This window comes from Scylla paramamosain, chromosome 10, assembly GCF_035594125.1.
Source record: "Scylla paramamosain isolate STU-SP2022 chromosome 10, ASM3559412v1, whole genome shotgun sequence".
Classification (NCBI taxonomy): Eukaryota; Metazoa; Arthropoda; class Malacostraca; order Decapoda; family Portunidae; genus Scylla; species Scylla paramamosain.
The window spans coordinates 29,801,544-29,819,733 of NC_087160.1; the positions used below are offsets into that span (position 1 = coordinate 29,801,544).

Sequence of the window (18,190 nt, forward strand, 5' to 3'; positions counted from 1 at the left end):
ATTTATTTATTTATTATTGTTATTTTTTTTTTTTTTTTGAGGATGCTGTGTATAACGATCGGAAGTCGTATATGACAGTGTTTCTTTTTTTCTTATGTAGGAGGGCAACAAAAATCCAATGGAAAAAAAAAAAAAGGGCTTACTGAGATACCGGTCCCCGAATAGGTTCCGAAGCGATAGTAAAAATTGAAGGATAAGTGTCTTGAAACTTCCCTCTTGTGGGAGTTCAAGTCATATATATATATATATATAGGGAGGTGGAAATACAGAAGCAGGCAGGGAGTTCCAGAGTTTACCAGAGAAAGGGATGAATGATTAAGAATGCTGATTAACTCTTGCATTAGAGAGGTGGACAGAACAGGGGTGAAAGAAAGAAGAAAGTCTTAAGCTTATGCAGCGAGGCCGCAGGAGGAGGAGAGGCATATAGTTAGCAAGGTCAGAAGAGCAGTTAGCATGAAAATAGCGGAAAAAGATAGTAAGAGATGCAACATTTCGGCGATGAGAAAGATGCTGAAGACAGTCAGTTAGAGGAGAAGAGTTGATGAGACGAAAAGCTTTTGATTCCACCCTGTCTAGAAGAGCAGTATGAATGGAATACTCCACAAACATGTGAAGCATTCACCATACATGGACGGATAAGGCCCCTGTACAGAGTTAGCAGCGGGAAGGGTGAGAAAAACTGGCGGAGACATCTCAGAACACCTAACTTTATAGAAGCTGTTTTAGTTAGAGATGAGGTGTTCAGTTTTAGAGATAGATGCGATGGTAGTGGTGCCATCTGGTTGAAATAAAGGAGAAAAGAAGAAGCAAAGTTAATGGAGATGTATTTAGCTAGGTGCCAGAAGTCACGAGGGGAATTAGATCTTGAAAGATTTTGACACTTTATATTAATAAAGGAGTTTTTGGATAGTTTGAGAACAGACTTGCCATGATTCCGGGCAGAAATATAAAGCGCATGATATTTTGGTGATGGAAGGCTCAAGTACCTTTTGTGGACTACCTCTCTATCATGCACTATAGCACGAGAACAGGCTGTGTTAAACTAAGGTTTGGAAGGTTTTGGTCGAGAAAATGAGTGAGGAATGTACACCTCCATGCCAGACACTATCACCTCTTTTATGCACTCAGCACACAGAGACAGATCTCTGACAAGGAAGCAGTAGTCATTCCAAGGAAAATCAGCAAAATACCTTCTCAAGTCCCCCAAATAGCAGAGGCAAATTGCCAGAGGCACCAATGCTTTAGTGGATCCTGAGAAGGGATTGGAGGGATAGCACAAGACACAGTTACGAGATTGTGATTGGAGGAGGCCAACGGAGAAGACGGTGAGAGCATAAGCAGAAGAATTAGAGGTTGGAAAAAGGTCAAGAATGTTGGGTGTATCTCCAAGACGGTCAGGAAAACGAATAGGGTGTTGCACCAATTGCTCTAGGTCATGGAGGATAGCAAAGTTAAAGGCTAGCTCACCAGGATGGTCAGTAAAGTGAAAGGAAAACCAAAGCTGGTGGTGAACATTGAAGTCTCCAAGAATGGAGATCTCCGCAAAAGGGAAGAGAGTCAAAATGTGCTCCACTTTGGAAGTTAAGAAGTCAAAGAATTCCTTATAGTCAGAGGAGTTTGATGAGAGGTATACAGCACAGATAAATTTAGTTTGAGAGTGACTCTGTAATCATAGCCAGATGGTGGAAAACTCGGAAGATTCAACAGCGTGGGCACGAGAGCAGGTTAAGTCGTTGCACACATATACATAGACGCAACATCTAGCTCTAGATTGAAAATGAGAATGGAGACAGTAGGAGGAAACAGAAAAGGGGCTACTATCAGTTGACCCAGACACCTGTATTTCAGTGAGGAAAAGAAAATGAGATTTAGCAGAGGAGAAATGATGTTCTACAGATTGAAAATTAGATCTAAGACCGCGAATGTTGCAGAAGTTAATGAAGAAAAAGTTGAGGGTGGGTGTCAAGACACTTAGGGTCGATACCAGAAGAGCAGTCCGACCAGGGGACATTTGTGGTCCCCTCCTCAGATGGGAACTCCGAGGTTGGTTTTAGGAGTCGCCATGGTAATTTTGAATTGTGGGTGAAGAGTGTGTGTGTGTAATTAGGTGCTTGTAGTTCTGTGTGAAGGAAGAGAGTTGTCTTTAGAGGGCAGGCTGTGACTGCCCTCCCTTGTGTTGTGAGACACAAAGGGAAACGTTCAGTGAGGTCACAGCTGGGTTTAATAATAGATTCACAACATCCCCTGATCCAGTGCTTTAGATCTCACTAGGAGTAATTATCGTTTCGGCAGGTGCCTACTGCCTCCTTCTGTGTGAGTATATATATATATATATATATATATATATATATATATATATATATATATATATATATATATATATATATATATATATATATATATATATATATAATAGTAATAACAATGGGAGGGACCCCATCAGGTCCATAAGCCTTCTGAGGGTTATGGTCAACGAGGGTATGGCATGGCATCACTGCGAAGGATCATAGCATGAAATAGTCGGAAGGTGGAGGAGAGGAAGGAACGAATTAGGGGACCTTAGGAAGGTACTTTGATTTTCCTTGGAACGACTACTGCTTTCGTGTCAGAGATCTGTCTCTGTGTGCTGAGCTGATAGTGTCTAACATGGAGGCGTACATTCCTCACTCTTTCTCTCACCCTAAGCCTTCCAAACCTTGGTTTAACACAGCCTGTTCTCGTGCTACTTAAACCTACTCATAGTAGTGTTAAATTCACACTCGAAAACAGTTCGGTTCAAGTACTAAAATTAGCCATCCGAATTACATTTCCTTAACCAACAAAATTAATGTACTTTTGGGATGGCCGGGAAACAAGAGCTGTTCAGGCTATAATACAGTACCCAAGGTCTAAAAAGATGGGTACAGCCGCAAGTACAGCGGCAAGTACAGCCGCTTTATGCCTACATTGAAGTGATTGTAAAATGAAGAGGCAGTGCCTGTACTTCAGGGGAATCGGACCGTAGTGTAAAAGATAACGGATGTAGTGAAAGAGAATAAAATTTTAGCTGAAAAAAAGGGTAGTGCTTGTAAAGAAAGAGAAAAAAAAAGGCAATAGTGAAACAAAACGAGACTAGTGGAAGAGGTAACTGCAGTATAACGGAGAAAGCAAGATCAAGCTTAAGACCCAAGCGGCGAGCGGCAAAACAACATAAATGGCGAGCCAGTGAGATGTATTATTTTGGTTTATAGCCCTAGAAGTGCGTGTGAGGCCACCATGCAGCTGTTGAAGCCGCCCTGGATCAGCCATGACGGTGAGCTGCTAGTCTTGAGTACAAATCACTAAACTCTAATTGAACCCCGTGTAAAACTGAGATGTACCACTTCATCATTCACTGTCTGAAAATGTATTTGCAGGTTCATAGGTTCACTTATGATTTCCTGTGTACACACTAGACTAAAACACTGTTATTATACGCAGTTTCTGGCAAAAATTGGTTAATCTGACCCTCTCAATTCTTCAATTAACTTTTCTTTTATTGTATTTATTTTTTTTTTTTTTAAGTTTTGAATCGGTCATTTAATTGAAAATACTTTTCTTTTTTTTAAGATTCCTTCTCCTCTTCCATGATGAAGTAGCAATTTCCAAAAATAATCCATAGCACATAAAGGAATACTCATTTAAACTTATCAGAGAAAATAGTTTCATGCATTGTACTGAGCTTTGGATCTCTCTGTTGACACTCCTTATTAAGTCACGCCAGCTGCAGTACATCTGTCTGTTGGTCATGCAGCAGTGAGGGCTTTGGTAAATTTGTACAGCTTCACCAAAAATGGATCTTAGTCTAAATAATAGAGTATTCCTGTACATTTTGCTGTGTTTTGACTTTCAAATGTCTTTTTGACATTCATTTTGACATTCATCCATGTATTCTGTCATATCCCTGACTCCCTTCAACCAGCATGGGGACCTACAGGAATGTAAATTTTTTAATGCAGGAGACAAAATACAACTGCCATATAAAACTCTTAAATGACATATAATAGCTTCTTAACTGTTATATAATTTTCAACCTGCCATGATACATTGAAGGGTATTTTTAAACTCAATTCGGTTTTATTATAGTTTAAGCCATTACACACTACGTGGTAATAACCTACCTCATTTTGTTCTTCTCACTATTCACATCATTTCTAATGATTACACTACTTGTCGGAAATTAATAATAACGCCACAATAGGCCTGGGAATGCACAGCGCTCTCAACTTTTTCTAAGTCCACAGGTAAACATAAATGGTGTATTGTTGCCTGAACTTCAGTTGTTAGGTTAGGTTAGGTTAGGGTTTTATTATAGTTTAAGCCATTACACACTATGTGGTAATAACCTACCTCATTTTGTTCTCACTATTCACATCATTTCTAATGATTACACTACTTGTCGGAAATTAATAATAACGCCGTGGGCCGTGGGTAGAGATTGGGGACATTGGCTTAAACTATAAATTTACTCTAAATTCAGCCAAAATGCTGCAACCTTTCAAATAAGGTGCTTCACCCAACTTTGGTCATGTTTAAAATTTCACTGATAGAACAGTAACTTACCTTAGTAACATTTTACTCGTTTACTAGTCTCTCTATTCTGAATTAAGCAATTTTTTGGGGGTAAATTTATATAAGTGCACCCATCCAACATTTTGGTATGAAGCCCCTTTTTTTCTGGTAGATTTTGATGTGCTTTGAATCTATCTAGTAACTGTTTCTGCCCCAAATCAACATTTTTTTTTTTTTTTTTTTTTTTTAATACCCTCCCCCACACACATGTAAACCAATGACTTGTGATGAAAACAAGCAGAGATTCATCCAAAAACACCAAAATTTACCAGAAAAGTGTAGTTTCATCTTCACGCATGACACTTAAAAAAACAAAGCAAAACTAAACCAAACCTAACCTAACTAAACCATACCTGACGTAATCTAACCCAGCATAACCTAACTAAACCTAACTTAACCTGCCTTATTGGTCCTCTGGTACCTCCTCATCACTGGGGTCCTCAGTGGGAAGAACTGGAGGTGGCTAAGTTTTGTTATTACTGTGAAATTTTCTTATTGCCTCAAAGTAATTGCACTGACAGCCACCGCACTGAGCCATCTTCCAAGTCTTATTGAAAATCAGGCTCTTCCCTCCCTGCTTGCAGAGCACAACCCACTTACTGGCTGATTTCTATAAATAATTTTTTATTGGCTGAGGCATTGTTTCACATATGCACTAATGAAATCCCCTCCCCTACCCCTTTTCCTCCCGTCCTTCACTCCCCTTCCTCCCAACACTGCCTGAAGACTATCATGGTGCAAGGTAACCCGTGTACATGGAGGAAATAATAAATTTGCTAAAAGTTAGCATCTCGGGAATGAACAATTTGCGGTGATAAAAATATACACCACTGTGTTAATGTGACCCAAATACTTCACTGAGAACAATGTTTTTTTTGTTTTTTTTTCCATTAGATGGGTGCACTTATATAGTAGTACTATTTTTTTGGGGGGGTAGTTTTTGCCCATTTGGAATTAATCTGCTTGCTGTTTTTCCACAAATTACTATTTTTTTTTTTTTTTTTATCCCCCAATTTCCCATCCCCTCAGAAACTAATGTTTTGCAATGAAAATGAAAAGCAGATTAATACAGAACACGCTGAAATCCACCAGAAACAATAGTTTCGTCCTCACAAATAAGTAACACAGTACTCACTCATTCACAGTGTTCTCCCCAAGAGGACTGGTCGCTGGTCACCTGTGGCCACCAGTTAGCTGTCGCACACCACCACCTGACCTAACCTAATGAAACTAACATAACCTAACCTAACCAAACTAACCTAACCTAACTAATCTACCAAGCTAACTTAACCTAACTAAACTAAACCTAACTAAACTAACCTAACCTAACCAAACTAACTAAACTTAACCTAACTAAACTAATCTATCATAACTAAACTAACCAAACCTTATGTAACCTGACCTAACTGGGAAGGCGAAGAAATCCATCACACGTGTGGATGTGTCATGTCTAAGTGTTGTCATGGAAGCAAGCAAGCTTGCTTCCCCAAAAAACATAAATCTCCAAAAAATCATTCTCGGCATTATAAATAATTTGTTGTGGATACTTATGGGTTCATATTACTCAGAATGAAAAGCTTTATTTGATAAGAAGGGTAAGAATAGCCATGTTGAGACTGGTGAAAGAATACATCAACTACTGTGGCAGTGAGTGAGTTCCAATGAGAGGTTGTTCAGGGGGAAAAATATCATCTATGAGTCTCAGTGTGGAGTATGTGGAGAAAATTTTACAACTGTGACTTCTAGTAGTGGGATATGGACACAGTGAAAAAAAGTCCATAATACTTACAGTACATCACAACTCTGGAAAACCTCCAGTACATAATCAGATCCACTCATCCCTTAATAGTATAAAGTTTTAAAATTTTAAGTCTTTTGAGGGCAAGAGATGTGAGATATCTTAGATATCTGCTTTGTCCATGTGTGTTGTACCTACTGTTTCTAATAAGTGAAAATCACCCAAAAACCCTGTGCTCCAAATTGAAGCTGCAAAATCTATTACCTATGGATCTAATATCTGGTATTAATAAAATGTATATGTATATGTAGTCAATAAATTTTAAGCAATACTATCTGCTATTCTTTCAGTTGCTCTGATGTGCTGATGGAATCAAGGCTGAGTGTGAACTGTAGCACCCAGATCCTTATGATATGAAACATGACTAATGGTAGCATCATGTAAGGTATACAAGGGGTTCAGTTCTATATCAGATCCCCAACAGAACCTGAGATGAGCACATTTATCAGTGGCAAAACTTGAGCCCCAAGATGAGGCTGTTATTTAGATGTAGGATTCCTAGAGAGCTCTTTGATGGTGCATATATAATTTAGACAATTTGCAGACATCTTGTGTTTGCAGAATAAACTGTAACCTAAATAAGTAATTCACTAATATTGAGAAAGGCACAGGTTCCAAAACAGAACCTTATGGTATGCCACTATAGATGAGGAGGTCCTGGCTGCAGACACTTTGTATTGGCACTGTCACACATCAGTCAGTGAGAAAAGATGTAATCACTTTGTATTGGCACTGTCATACGTAAATCAGTAAGAAAGGATGTAATTCAAGACAATAAGGAACCTGAAATGCCAGTAGCTATTAATTATTATTAGTGTTTGGTGGTGGACTCAGTTGAACAAAATGCCTTTACAAAATCTAAAAAGTATGGTCAACCACATAATCTTTGCTACATCAATAAGTAACATAGTTGTAGATTGAGTAGTTGCTCCTCCATAGACCTTCCTGATCAAAAATCAAGTTGATGACCAGTTGTAAGTAATTGTTAAGGAAATGATTAAGGGATATGATAATAATGTGTTCAAGGATTTTACAAGGAATGGGTGTTAAACTGACTGGCCTGTAATTCAGAGTGTCTGTGGAAGGACCTTTCTTATCAATAAGGATCATAAATGATGTCTTTGGGAACTGTCCCTGTTTTGATGGACCTCTGAAAAATTAAATAATATGAATGAGCTAAGACAGAGAAACATTGCTTCAATTACACAAAATGAATATTATCTGGACCCATAGCACATTCAGCTTTTTGAGAGCAAAGTAACATCCCTTTAAAAAAAAAAAAAAACACAATGAAAATAAATATTTGATCAGTGTTTGTGCAGAAACTGCACAAACACTGCCAGATGTCATGAACAGATTCAGGGAAGGCACATAGAAGCATTGGTTTTAGAGTTGATGAGACCGTGCCTTCCCTCAATAATGATGGGTTCATTCCAAAGATAACAGTTTTTTTTTTTTTTTTTTTTTTTTTTTTTTTTTTTTTTTTTTTTGTAAGAAAATCTTTTATGCAAATTTTACTTGAATATTGACTTCCAAGAGAGTTGGCTATTGTTTGAACACATTTTCAAAGCATCACTATTGGTAAAGTGTTTATTTTTTAAATAATGCAGGATCAGATCAAATCTTCGTTAAGTTACTTTCACATATATTGTTTGATCAAGGTTATGTACTCGTAGTGGTTTTGTCAATTTTTTTGGATAGCTATAAGAATTATTTGTAAGAGAGGAAGAAGTGCTTTGTTTCTAGAATGACATCATTTCATGACTGGCAAAACTATTTTTCTGATGGGCCTCAGTGTATATTTGGTACTTTGTTAAAAACATTTTCATCAGATATTGTTAATTTTGGAGACGATTTTTCTTAATATACTACAAGTGCTCATCGCTGATTTAGAGCCTTCCTCAATAGGTACAAAACAGTTTCATTTGCTATATGATATCTTTTGACCTAATGATCCCCTGCTTCAGAAGCATGCCATAAGGCATAGGTGAATTTAGTACATTAATATAGCATCACTGCACTCTGATACATGTGAATTTTATATTATATATGGACATTCCAGGAGGCAAGGCAATTTTCAGTGTGGATCTTCACCCAGACGGGTCACGCTTTGCCACAGGAGGTCAGGGTCAAGACTCATCAGGACGTGTGGTGGTGTGGAATCTGAAACCGGTTGTTCATGACAAATATGAACAAGATGAAAAGGTGTGCTGGGCATGTGTTTTTCTCTCTCTCTCTCTCTCTCTCTCTCTCTCTCTCTCTCTCTCTCTCTCTCTCTCTCTCTCTCTCTCTCTCTCTCTCTCTCTCTCTCTCTCTCTCTCTCTCTCTCTCTCTCTCTCTCTCTCTCTCTCTCTCTCTCTCTCTCTCTCTCTCTCTCTCTCTCTGTGTGTGTGTGTGTGTACTATTGGGGACTATTTTTCTGATTTTTTGTAGTCTTGGCCAATCTCCATTACATATAAAGAAAAGAATTATTAACAAATTATGCTTACTCACAGAAAATTGCTGGAAGAGGCTGTTAAGCCTGTGACTCCAGCTCTAGATAATAGTCATTATTTTTAGGTCTCAATGGTAGTGTATTTACTTAGTTATATTTACGTAGTTGTATTGTACAGGGCACAAGCCAAAGCTCATTTTTTGTCCTGTCTCCATAACCATATTTATCCAGTTTCTCTTTAAACATGTGTGCACTGTTTGCCACAACCACCTCTTCCTTCAAATCATTCCAGATTTCAATAGTTCTCTATGGGAAGCTGCACTTCTTGATGGTGCTTGAACATCCACTCTTTTTTATTTTCTTCCCATGCCCCCTCATCTGTCTCTCTCCCTCCTCCATCTGTGGTACCAAGTCATTTCTGTATTCTTTCCATATTGTTTACTGATTTGTACATTGTTATCAGGTCTCCTCTTTCTCTTCTCTCTTGTAATGTTGGTAAACACATCTCTTCAAGTCTTTCTTCATAGCTTAAGCCTTTCAATTCTGGTACCATCTTTGTTGCTATCCTCTGTATTTTTTGCAGTTTCCATATATTTTTTTTCTATGTGGACCCCAAACTGCTGCTGTGCATTCCAATTCAGGACATATGCTTGTTATAATTTTCTTTATCATTTCTTTATCTAAATAGTTAAATATCATCCTAATGTTTGTTAACAAAATGTATGTAGAGCCAAATATCCCATTTGTGTGTCTTTCAATCAATAGTTTGCCCTGAATCATTATTCCCAAATCTTTTCTTTATTACTTTGTGTGTGTGTGTGTGTGTGTGTGTGTGTGTGTGTGTGTGTGTGTGTGTGTGTGTGTGTGTGTGTGTGTGGTGTCATATGCATTGACTCTGTATAATATTTTTTTTTTTTATCTTGGTGTTTCCAAAAGTCATTTAATTTCTTTTCAAATTATATTACACCTGCAGCATTTATGAATAATTCCAGGAGGCTATTCAATTTTCTACTATTTGGATGGAGAACAAAAGTTCCTTACATCCAATCTTGGTCATGGTTTGTAGTTGTGTCCTCTTGTTATTGAATGTCTTTATCATCATTAATCCTTCTTATGATCTTGAATGTCTCTATCATGTCACCATTGGATCTTCTGTATGCTTGAGTTGGTAAGAGTTCTAGGGATGTTCTAGGTATGGCACAGCCTTCAGGGCTGGCACCAGCTTGGTAGCTCTTCTTTGTACTGCTGCTATTGCCTCAATATCTTCCTTCTTGTGTGGACACCATGCTTGGTTTGCATTTTCCAGGTGAGGGTCGATGAGTGCCACAAACAATACCTTAAACCTGGTCTCATCTAGTGTAATGAGTGTCCTGATTAGGTAGTCTCACTATTCTGTTATGTCTGTTATCTTTTGTACCTTATGATCCCTGAGTTTAAGCTAGGCAAAATAATACTGATATGATAATAATGATAATAAGGATAACGATGATAACAATAGTAATAGTAATAATAATAATAATAATAATAATAATAATAATAATAATAATAATAATAATAATAATATGCACAGTTGGTTATAGGAAGTATTGCTGTGATTTTCAGGAAGTTTTGCCTGGTGATAACCACTGGCAACTGTATGTTTCACTGGTGTTTGTATCATTGCATTTCAATTAACTTGTTTGTGTGTGCATTCTTTCAGCTATTTTATCATGATACTATAGAATATGATATAGTACAATATATTATAACTTAAGTGTAAGCAGTCATATAAATTGACTTAGAAATATGATTAAGAATTTACAACTGACTGCCAATCAGCAACCACCAAGTGCTCAGAGATGAAATGCAAAAGAGATATTTGTCAATTCTTATTTATATGCTTCTTTGAAAGTTGATGAATTAATAATATACATAGGCAAGTATTATACATATTTTAGATAATTTATCTATTTTTTGATAAACAAAAAAGCTTTTGTATGGTAAAAAATATTTTTCAGTTTCCTTACCATGGACTGTTCTAAATAATTGTGATATATTTGCTAATATTTAATAGTGTTGAGAACAACTTAACATTGTTCTTGACTAAAACTGAAAGAAAAGGATAAATTCCTCACCAAAAGGTTTTGACATTTAAAGAGTTATCAACATGCATAGATGATAGATTTCTGTCTTGTGAATTAGTAAAGTTAATCCGTAATGTCAGTCACTGCAGCAGTCATGTTTTGATAAGAAATAAATTGTGATGAAGGTGTTGCAAGAATGTAGGATGCTGAATGAAACTTACTGGGCAGCATGACAACACTTCATATACCAGTCAACTTTTCTTTTTTTTTTTTTTTTTTTTTTTCTCTCTCTCTCTCTCTCTCTCTCCCAATATAAAGAAAAATTCGCTTAAATCTATTAGAACACATTTATACATTGAGTTGTAATGAATCAAAAGTGTTGTTATTGTTGATGTTGTTGCAGGTTCCCAAAGTGCTGTGCCAGCTTGACCAGCATCTTGGGTGTGTGAACAGCGTGCGATGGTCATGTGGGGGACGATTCCTTGCCTCAGCTGGGGATGACAAGGTCATCATCATCTGGCAGCAGAGCAGCTATGGGGGTGAGTATGGTTTTTCACATCAATTTATCTCATAAAATGCCATAAATCCACAAATTTAAAAAAAATTATAAAAGGTGCATGTTAGGCTTTCATTTTAATTTTCCTTAGTTTTATTCTAAACTGTGCCTATTTTTTCATTCACTTGCATTCCAGTAAGTTCAAAAAAATTCTTATATAAAAAATAAATTTTTGTCAAAAAATAAAACATTTCTCTATCTTGTCTTTAGGTAACTAAAAATCTTTTTTTTTATGTAGGAGAGACACTGGTCAAGGGCAACAAAAATCCAATTAAAAATAAAAAGTCCACTGAGATTCCAGTCTCAGAAAAGGGTCCAAAGCAGTAGTCAAAAACTGAAGGATAAGTGTCTTGAAACCTCCTTCTTGAAGGAGTTCAGTTCATAGGAAGGTGGAAATACAGAAGCAGGCAGGGAGTTCCAGAGTTTACCAGAGAAAGAGATGAATGATTGAGAATACTCTTGCATTTAAGAGGTGAACAGAATAAGGGTGAGAGCAAGAAGAAAGTCTTGTACAGCGAGGCTGCAGGAGGGGAGACATGCTGTTAGCAAGATCAGGAGAGCAGTTAGCATGAAAATAATGGTAGAAGATAGCTAGAGATGCAACATTGTGGCAATAAGAGAGAGGCTGAAGACAGTCAGTTAGAGGAGAGGAGTTGATGATACGAAAAGCTTTTGATTCCACCCTGTCTAGAAGAGCAGTATGAGTGGAAACCCCCCAGACATGTGAAACATACTCCATACATGGAGGGATAAGGCCCTTGTATAGAGTTAGCAACTGGGGGGGTGAGAAAAACTGGCGGAGACGTCTCAGAACATTTAACTTCATAGAAGCTGTTTTAGCTAGAGAAGTTTCCAGTTCAGATTATAAGTAAAGGACAGACCGAGGATGTTCAGTGTAGAAGAGGGGGACAGTTGAGTGTTATTAAAGAAGAGGGGATAGTTATGTGAAAAGTTGTGTTGAGTTGATATATGGAGGAATTGAGTTTTTGAGGCATTGAACAATACCAAGTTTGCTCTCTGCTCCAATCAGAAATTTTAGAAAGATCAGAAGCCATACATTCTGTGGCTTCCCTGGGTGAAATGTTTACTTTCTTAAGTGTTAGACATCTCTGAAAAGACGTGGAAAAGTTCAAGGTGGTATCATCATTGTAGGAGTGGATAGGACAAGAAGTTTGGTTTAGAAGGTAATTGATGAATAATAAGATGAGAGTGGGTGACAGGACAGAACCCTGAGGAACACCACTGTCAATAGATTTTAGGAGAAGAACAGTGACCATCTCCCACAGCAGCAATAGAACGGTCAGAAAGGAAACTTGAGATGAAGTTACAGAGAGAAGGATAGAAGCCATAGGAGAGTAGTTTGGAAATCAAAGCTTTGTGCCAGACTATCAAAAGCTTTTGATATATCCAAGGCATCAGCTAAAGTTTCACTTAAATCTCTAAAAGAGGATGCCCAAGACTCAGTGAGGGAAGCCAGAAGATCACCAGTAGAGCAGCGTTGACAGAACCCAGACTGGCGATCAGATAGAAGGTTGTGAAGTGATAGATGTTTAAGAATCTTCCTGTTGAGGATAGATTCAAAAACTTTAAATAGGCAGGAAATTAAAGCAATAGGACAGTAGTTTGAAGGATTAGAATGGTCACCCTTTTTAGGAATAGGTTGAATGTAGGCAAACTTCCAGCAAGAAGGAAAGGTAGATGTTGACAGACAGAGTTGAAAGAGTTTGACTAGGCAAGGTACAAACACGGATTCACAGTTTTGGAGAACAATAGGAGGAATGCCATCAGGTCCACAAGCATTCTGAGGGTTTAGGCCAGCAAGGGCATGGAAAACATCATTGCGAAGAGTTTTAATAGGTAGCATGAAGTAGTCAGAGGGCGGAGGAGAGGGAGGAACAAGTCCTGAATCATTTAAGATAGAGTTTTTAGCAAAGGTTTGAGCGAAGAGTTCAGCTTTAGAGATAGATGTGATAGCAGTGGTGCCATCTGGTTGAAATAAAGGAGGGAAAGAAAAAGAAGCAAAGTTATTGGAGATATTTTTGGCTAGATGCCAGAAGTCAGTGGGGGGGGGTTAGATCTTGAAAGATTTTGACACTTGCTATTAATGAAGGAGTTTTTGGCTAGTTGGAGAACAGACTTGGCATGGCTCTGGGCAGAAATATAAAGTGCATGAGATTCATGTGATTGAAGGCTTAAGTACCTTTTTGTGGGCACGAGAACAAGCTGTGTTAAATCAAGGTTTGGAAGGTTTAAGTCAAGAAAAAAGAGTGAGGAATGTACGCCTCCATGCCAGACACTATCACCTCTGTTATGTGCTTGGCACACAGTGATGGGTCTCTGACACAGAAGCAATAGTCATTCCAAGGAAAATCAGCAAAATACTTGAGATTCAGGTGATTGAAGGCTTAAGTACCTTTTTGTGGGCACAAGAACAAGCTGTTTTAAATCAAGGTTTGGATGGTTTAAATCAAGAAAAAAGAGTGAGGAATGTACGCCTCCATGCCAGACACTATCACCTCTGTTATGTGCTTGGCACACAATGATGGGTCTCTGACACAGAAGCAATAGTCATTCCAAGGAAAATCAGCAAAATACCTCCTAAGGTCCCCCCCAACTAGCAGAGGCAAAATGCCAGAAGCACCTCCACTTAGGGGGATCCTGAGGAGGGATTGGAGTGGTAGGACAAGATACAGATATGAGATTGTGAGAGGAGGAGCATATCTCCAAGGGAAGTCAGTAAAATACCTCTTCAGGTCCCCCCAACTAGCAGAGGCAAAATGCCAGAGGCACCTCCACTTAGGGAAATCCTGAGGAAGGATTGGAGCAATAGGACGAGATACATATATGAGATTGTGAGCAGAGGAGCCCTACGGAGAAGAAAGGGTGACAGCATAAGCAGAAGGATTTAGAGGTCAGGAAAAGGTCAAGAATGTTGGGTGTATCTCCTAGATGGTCAGGAATACGAGTAGGGTGTTGCACCAATTGCTCTAGGTTGTGGAGGATAGCAAAGTTGAAGGCTAGTTCACCAGGATGGTCAGTGAAGAGGGAGGAAAGCCAAAACAGGTGGTGAACCTTGAAGTCTCCAAGAATGGAGATCTTTGCAAAAGGGAAGAAAGTCTATTAATATTCATCTGTAATAATGTAATAGTGTAATAATAGTAATGTAATAATGTCTATTAATATTCATCTGCAACAACTCAGATCCCTCACACAAAATCAACAGAGTCAAGCAGATAAACTATAAAAGATTCTGGTATGAGTTTTTTTTTTTTTTTTTTTTTTTTTTGTGGGGGGGGCTAAGTTTTTGTGTGCAATAAGTCACTATTGTTGTTGCCGACAAGTCATGATAAACAAATAAAGGAACAGTTGAGTTTTGTTTTTTAATATATGATGATCATTAAACCATTTTAAACCCTAAGGACTTCACTGGATTTGATTATGATTTGCTGCATCACAAGAGTAACTCTCTCTCTCTCTCTCTCTCTCTCTCTCTCTCTCTCTCTCTCTCTCTCTCTCTCTCTCTCTCTCTCTCTCTCTCTCTCTCTCTCTCTCTCTCTCTCTCTCTCTCTCTCTCTCCTCTCTCTCTCTCTCTCTCTCCTCTCTCTCTCTCTCTCTCTCTCTCTCTCCTAATTGACTATATTTAATCACAAAAATTCCAAAAAGTGTCTGGTCCTGAGGATTTCAAATAAAAGGCTGTTGGTGAAATAAAAATTGTCTTTAGAGGTAAAAAGTGTTAATATTGTCTTTGCAGATGAAATCATCTACCTTTAAACAGGTGAAAAATTATATCTCTTTCCAGGTGAAAAATGAAATAGGCCCTATTGTCTTTGCTGGTTAAAATATTGATATTATCTTCAATGGTGAAAAAATTATATTGCCTTCTCAGAAAGGGACATGATTTTGGCTTTATAGGAGGTGCAGTGTTTGGGTCCAATGTAGTGAATGTGGAATCATGGCGGAGTGTTGCAACATTACGGGGCCATGAGGGAGACATTTTGGATGTGGCATGGTCACCAGGGGATGTGTGGCTGGCCTCTGCCTCAATAGATAACAGTGTTATCATATGGAACACTGCCAAGTGGCCAGGTAAGATGAGATTGATATTACCTTGCATCTCTCTCTCTCTCTCTCTCTCTCTCTCTCTCTCTCTCTCTCTCTCTCTCTCTCTCTCTCTCTCTCTCTCTCTCTCTCTCTCTCTCTCTCTCTCTCTCTCTCTCTCTCTCTCTCTCTCTCTCTCTCTCTCTCTCTCTCTCTCTCTCTCTCTCTAATCTAAGGATGGAAAAATAGTTATTATAGTGTATTACTTTTTCTAATGCTGATGTTTCCTTTCCCCTGAGACTCAATAAGGTATATGGCTCCCTGAACTCTGTACAGGGCCTCACATTTTTAGAATGTAATATCTCTGATAGAGACATTAGTAATAGTATAATAAAAGTCCTATCTTTTAGCATTTACAGTACTAAACAGGTGATGAAACAATGGATATGTTGAAAGATGAGATGTGAATTTTGTCAACTATATTAGCAATAAATAAATGAGAATATAGGCTATTACTTATTTATTTATTTATTTATTTGCAGAAAAATTAACATCTCTAAGGCATATTTAAATATAAATCACAAACATTTAAGGCATATTTCAAGAAAACAAGCTATATACCTATGTCTAATGTAAGGATGAACTAAGTACAGACTGTAGTCCAGTTTGGCCTCAGCAAACTTGATGGATAAACTAAGATATTTTCAAGTATCCTCCCACAAAACTTTCTCAGGCTTTTCTTCCTCCTCATTTCCCTCCACTTTTGTCTCCAAAGCAGCAGGATTTGATACATTTAAAATGATCTGCTGCTCAGTCTTTTTCCTCAACTAGTGGTTAATTTTCATTCAGAAAGAGTGGAAAGACAAATTTGGTGGTGTAAATACAAAAGACGTCTTAATTTTATTTCTTTTACTCTGTGCATGTTACACTTTGAATTGCTAATATTCCTTTCCTCTCCTCCTCGGTCTACTACTTTATTGATATATTACAAGTTTATGCCAAAAATATTCTCATATACACCACTCACACCATTGGACCCACAAGTGCTGTAGCTAGCAGTAAAGCCTACAGGTGACAGCAGATGACTGTGGCATTTTTATTTATTTTTAAACTTGCCACTTGCCAGTACCCTTTGGAAATATAGTGCTGAAAGATCAGATGACTTTTGGAATGGAACTATTTTGCAAAAGTGCCAAAATATCAGGTTTTCTGAAAAGTTGGATGCCAAAAGACAGGATTTTTACTAAACTAGCTATGTTGCTGTTAATATAATCCTCTTTGAATTTAAATTGCCAAATCTTGCCATGGAGTAAAATGTATCTATTTATTTATATCTGGCATATGTTAACATATTTATTGACTTCAGACGGTATATTGTGCAAAATTAATTGATCTAGGTCCACTGAACTAAAGCAACTGGACATTATTGCAACTATTCATAGATATTCAGCACAGAATGTATTGATATTCTTTTATAATCAATACATAGACATGCATACAAAACATCTATATGTACATTTACTTATGAAATTTTTCTCAGTACATGAAGGAAATGCACAGGGAATACAGTGGTAGTATCTTTATAACATGGCTATGATGCATATGACCAAGCTGTCCCATCTAACTACAAGGGAATGATAATATCAGTAGGTTGACAGTAGGTACACAATAAACAACGAATCTCTGGTAGGAACAGGGTATGAGAAAGATTTAAGAGTTATAGTTAGCTCTGAACTCCGTCTAGGAAAACAATGCATAGAGGCCAGAAACAGGGCAAATAGGGTATTAGGATTTATTTTTAGGAGTGTTAAAAAGTAGAAGGCCCAAAGTAATATTAAAGTTATACTTGGCGCTGGTCAGACCTCATCTAGACTATGCTGTGCAGTTCTGGTCCCCACGTTACAGGAAAGATATAGGTCTGTTAGAATCAATACAGAGGAGAATGACTAAAAGGATACAGTGGATGAGGAGTATTCCTTATGAGGTGAGATTGAAGCTGTTAAATTTACATTCTTTAGAGAGATGTAGGTTAAGAGGAGACATGATAGAAGTCTTTAAGTGGTATAAAGGTTATAACAAGGGGGATGTAAGCAGAATTCTTAGAATCAGCAAGCAGGATAGAACAAGAAATAATGGGTTCAAGCTTGAAAAATTTAGGTTTAGGAAAGAGATAGGAAGAAATTCGTTCTCAAATAGAGTGGTAGATGAGTGGAACGGACTCATTAATTATGTCATTAGTGCTAGGACATTAGGGAGCTTTAAGAGAAGATTAGACGGGTGTATGGATGGTGATGATGGTGGAAATAGGTAGGTATATTTCATAAAGGGACTGCCACGTGTAAGCCTGGTCACTTCTTGCAGCTTTCCTTATTTCTTATGTTCTTATAACTCTCTCTCTCTCTCTCTCTCTCTCTCTCTCTCTCTCTCTCTCTCTCTCTCTCTCTCTCTCTCTCTCTCTCTCTCTCTCTCTCTCTCTCTCTCTCTCTCTCTCTCTCTCTCTCTCTCTCTCTCTCTCTCTCTCTCTTCACAGGTATGACAGTGATACTTAGTTCTAATTATTACTTTCTGTAGTTAGTGGCAACAAAACTCACCTCAAAAATCTAGTGCTACATTTGGGAAACTGTTTTTTTTTTACTCTTGTCTTCTCTTGTCTTGTTACCTAAGTTTCTTGCTGTGTTTTTCATAACCTATTTCAGAAAACTATATCTGCC

At 37.8% G+C, this 18,190-nt stretch overlaps 1 protein-coding gene across 1 annotated transcript in view; it reads left to right on the plus strand.

The window, feature by feature from the left end:
- Nucleotides 1-3,139: 3,139 nt before the first annotated feature.
- LOC135104507 (protein HIRA-like) overlaps nt 3,140-18,190 on the plus strand; it is a 51,331-nt gene continuing 36,280 nt past the window's right edge. The window contains 4 exon segments of the mRNA XM_064012068.1: nt 3,140-3,292; nt 8,451-8,593; nt 11,289-11,424; nt 15,354-15,527. Of these exon segments, the coding sequence (XP_063868138.1) occupies nt 3,256-3,292; nt 8,451-8,593; nt 11,289-11,424; nt 15,354-15,527 (490 nt within the window). The 5' untranslated portion in view covers nt 3,140-3,255.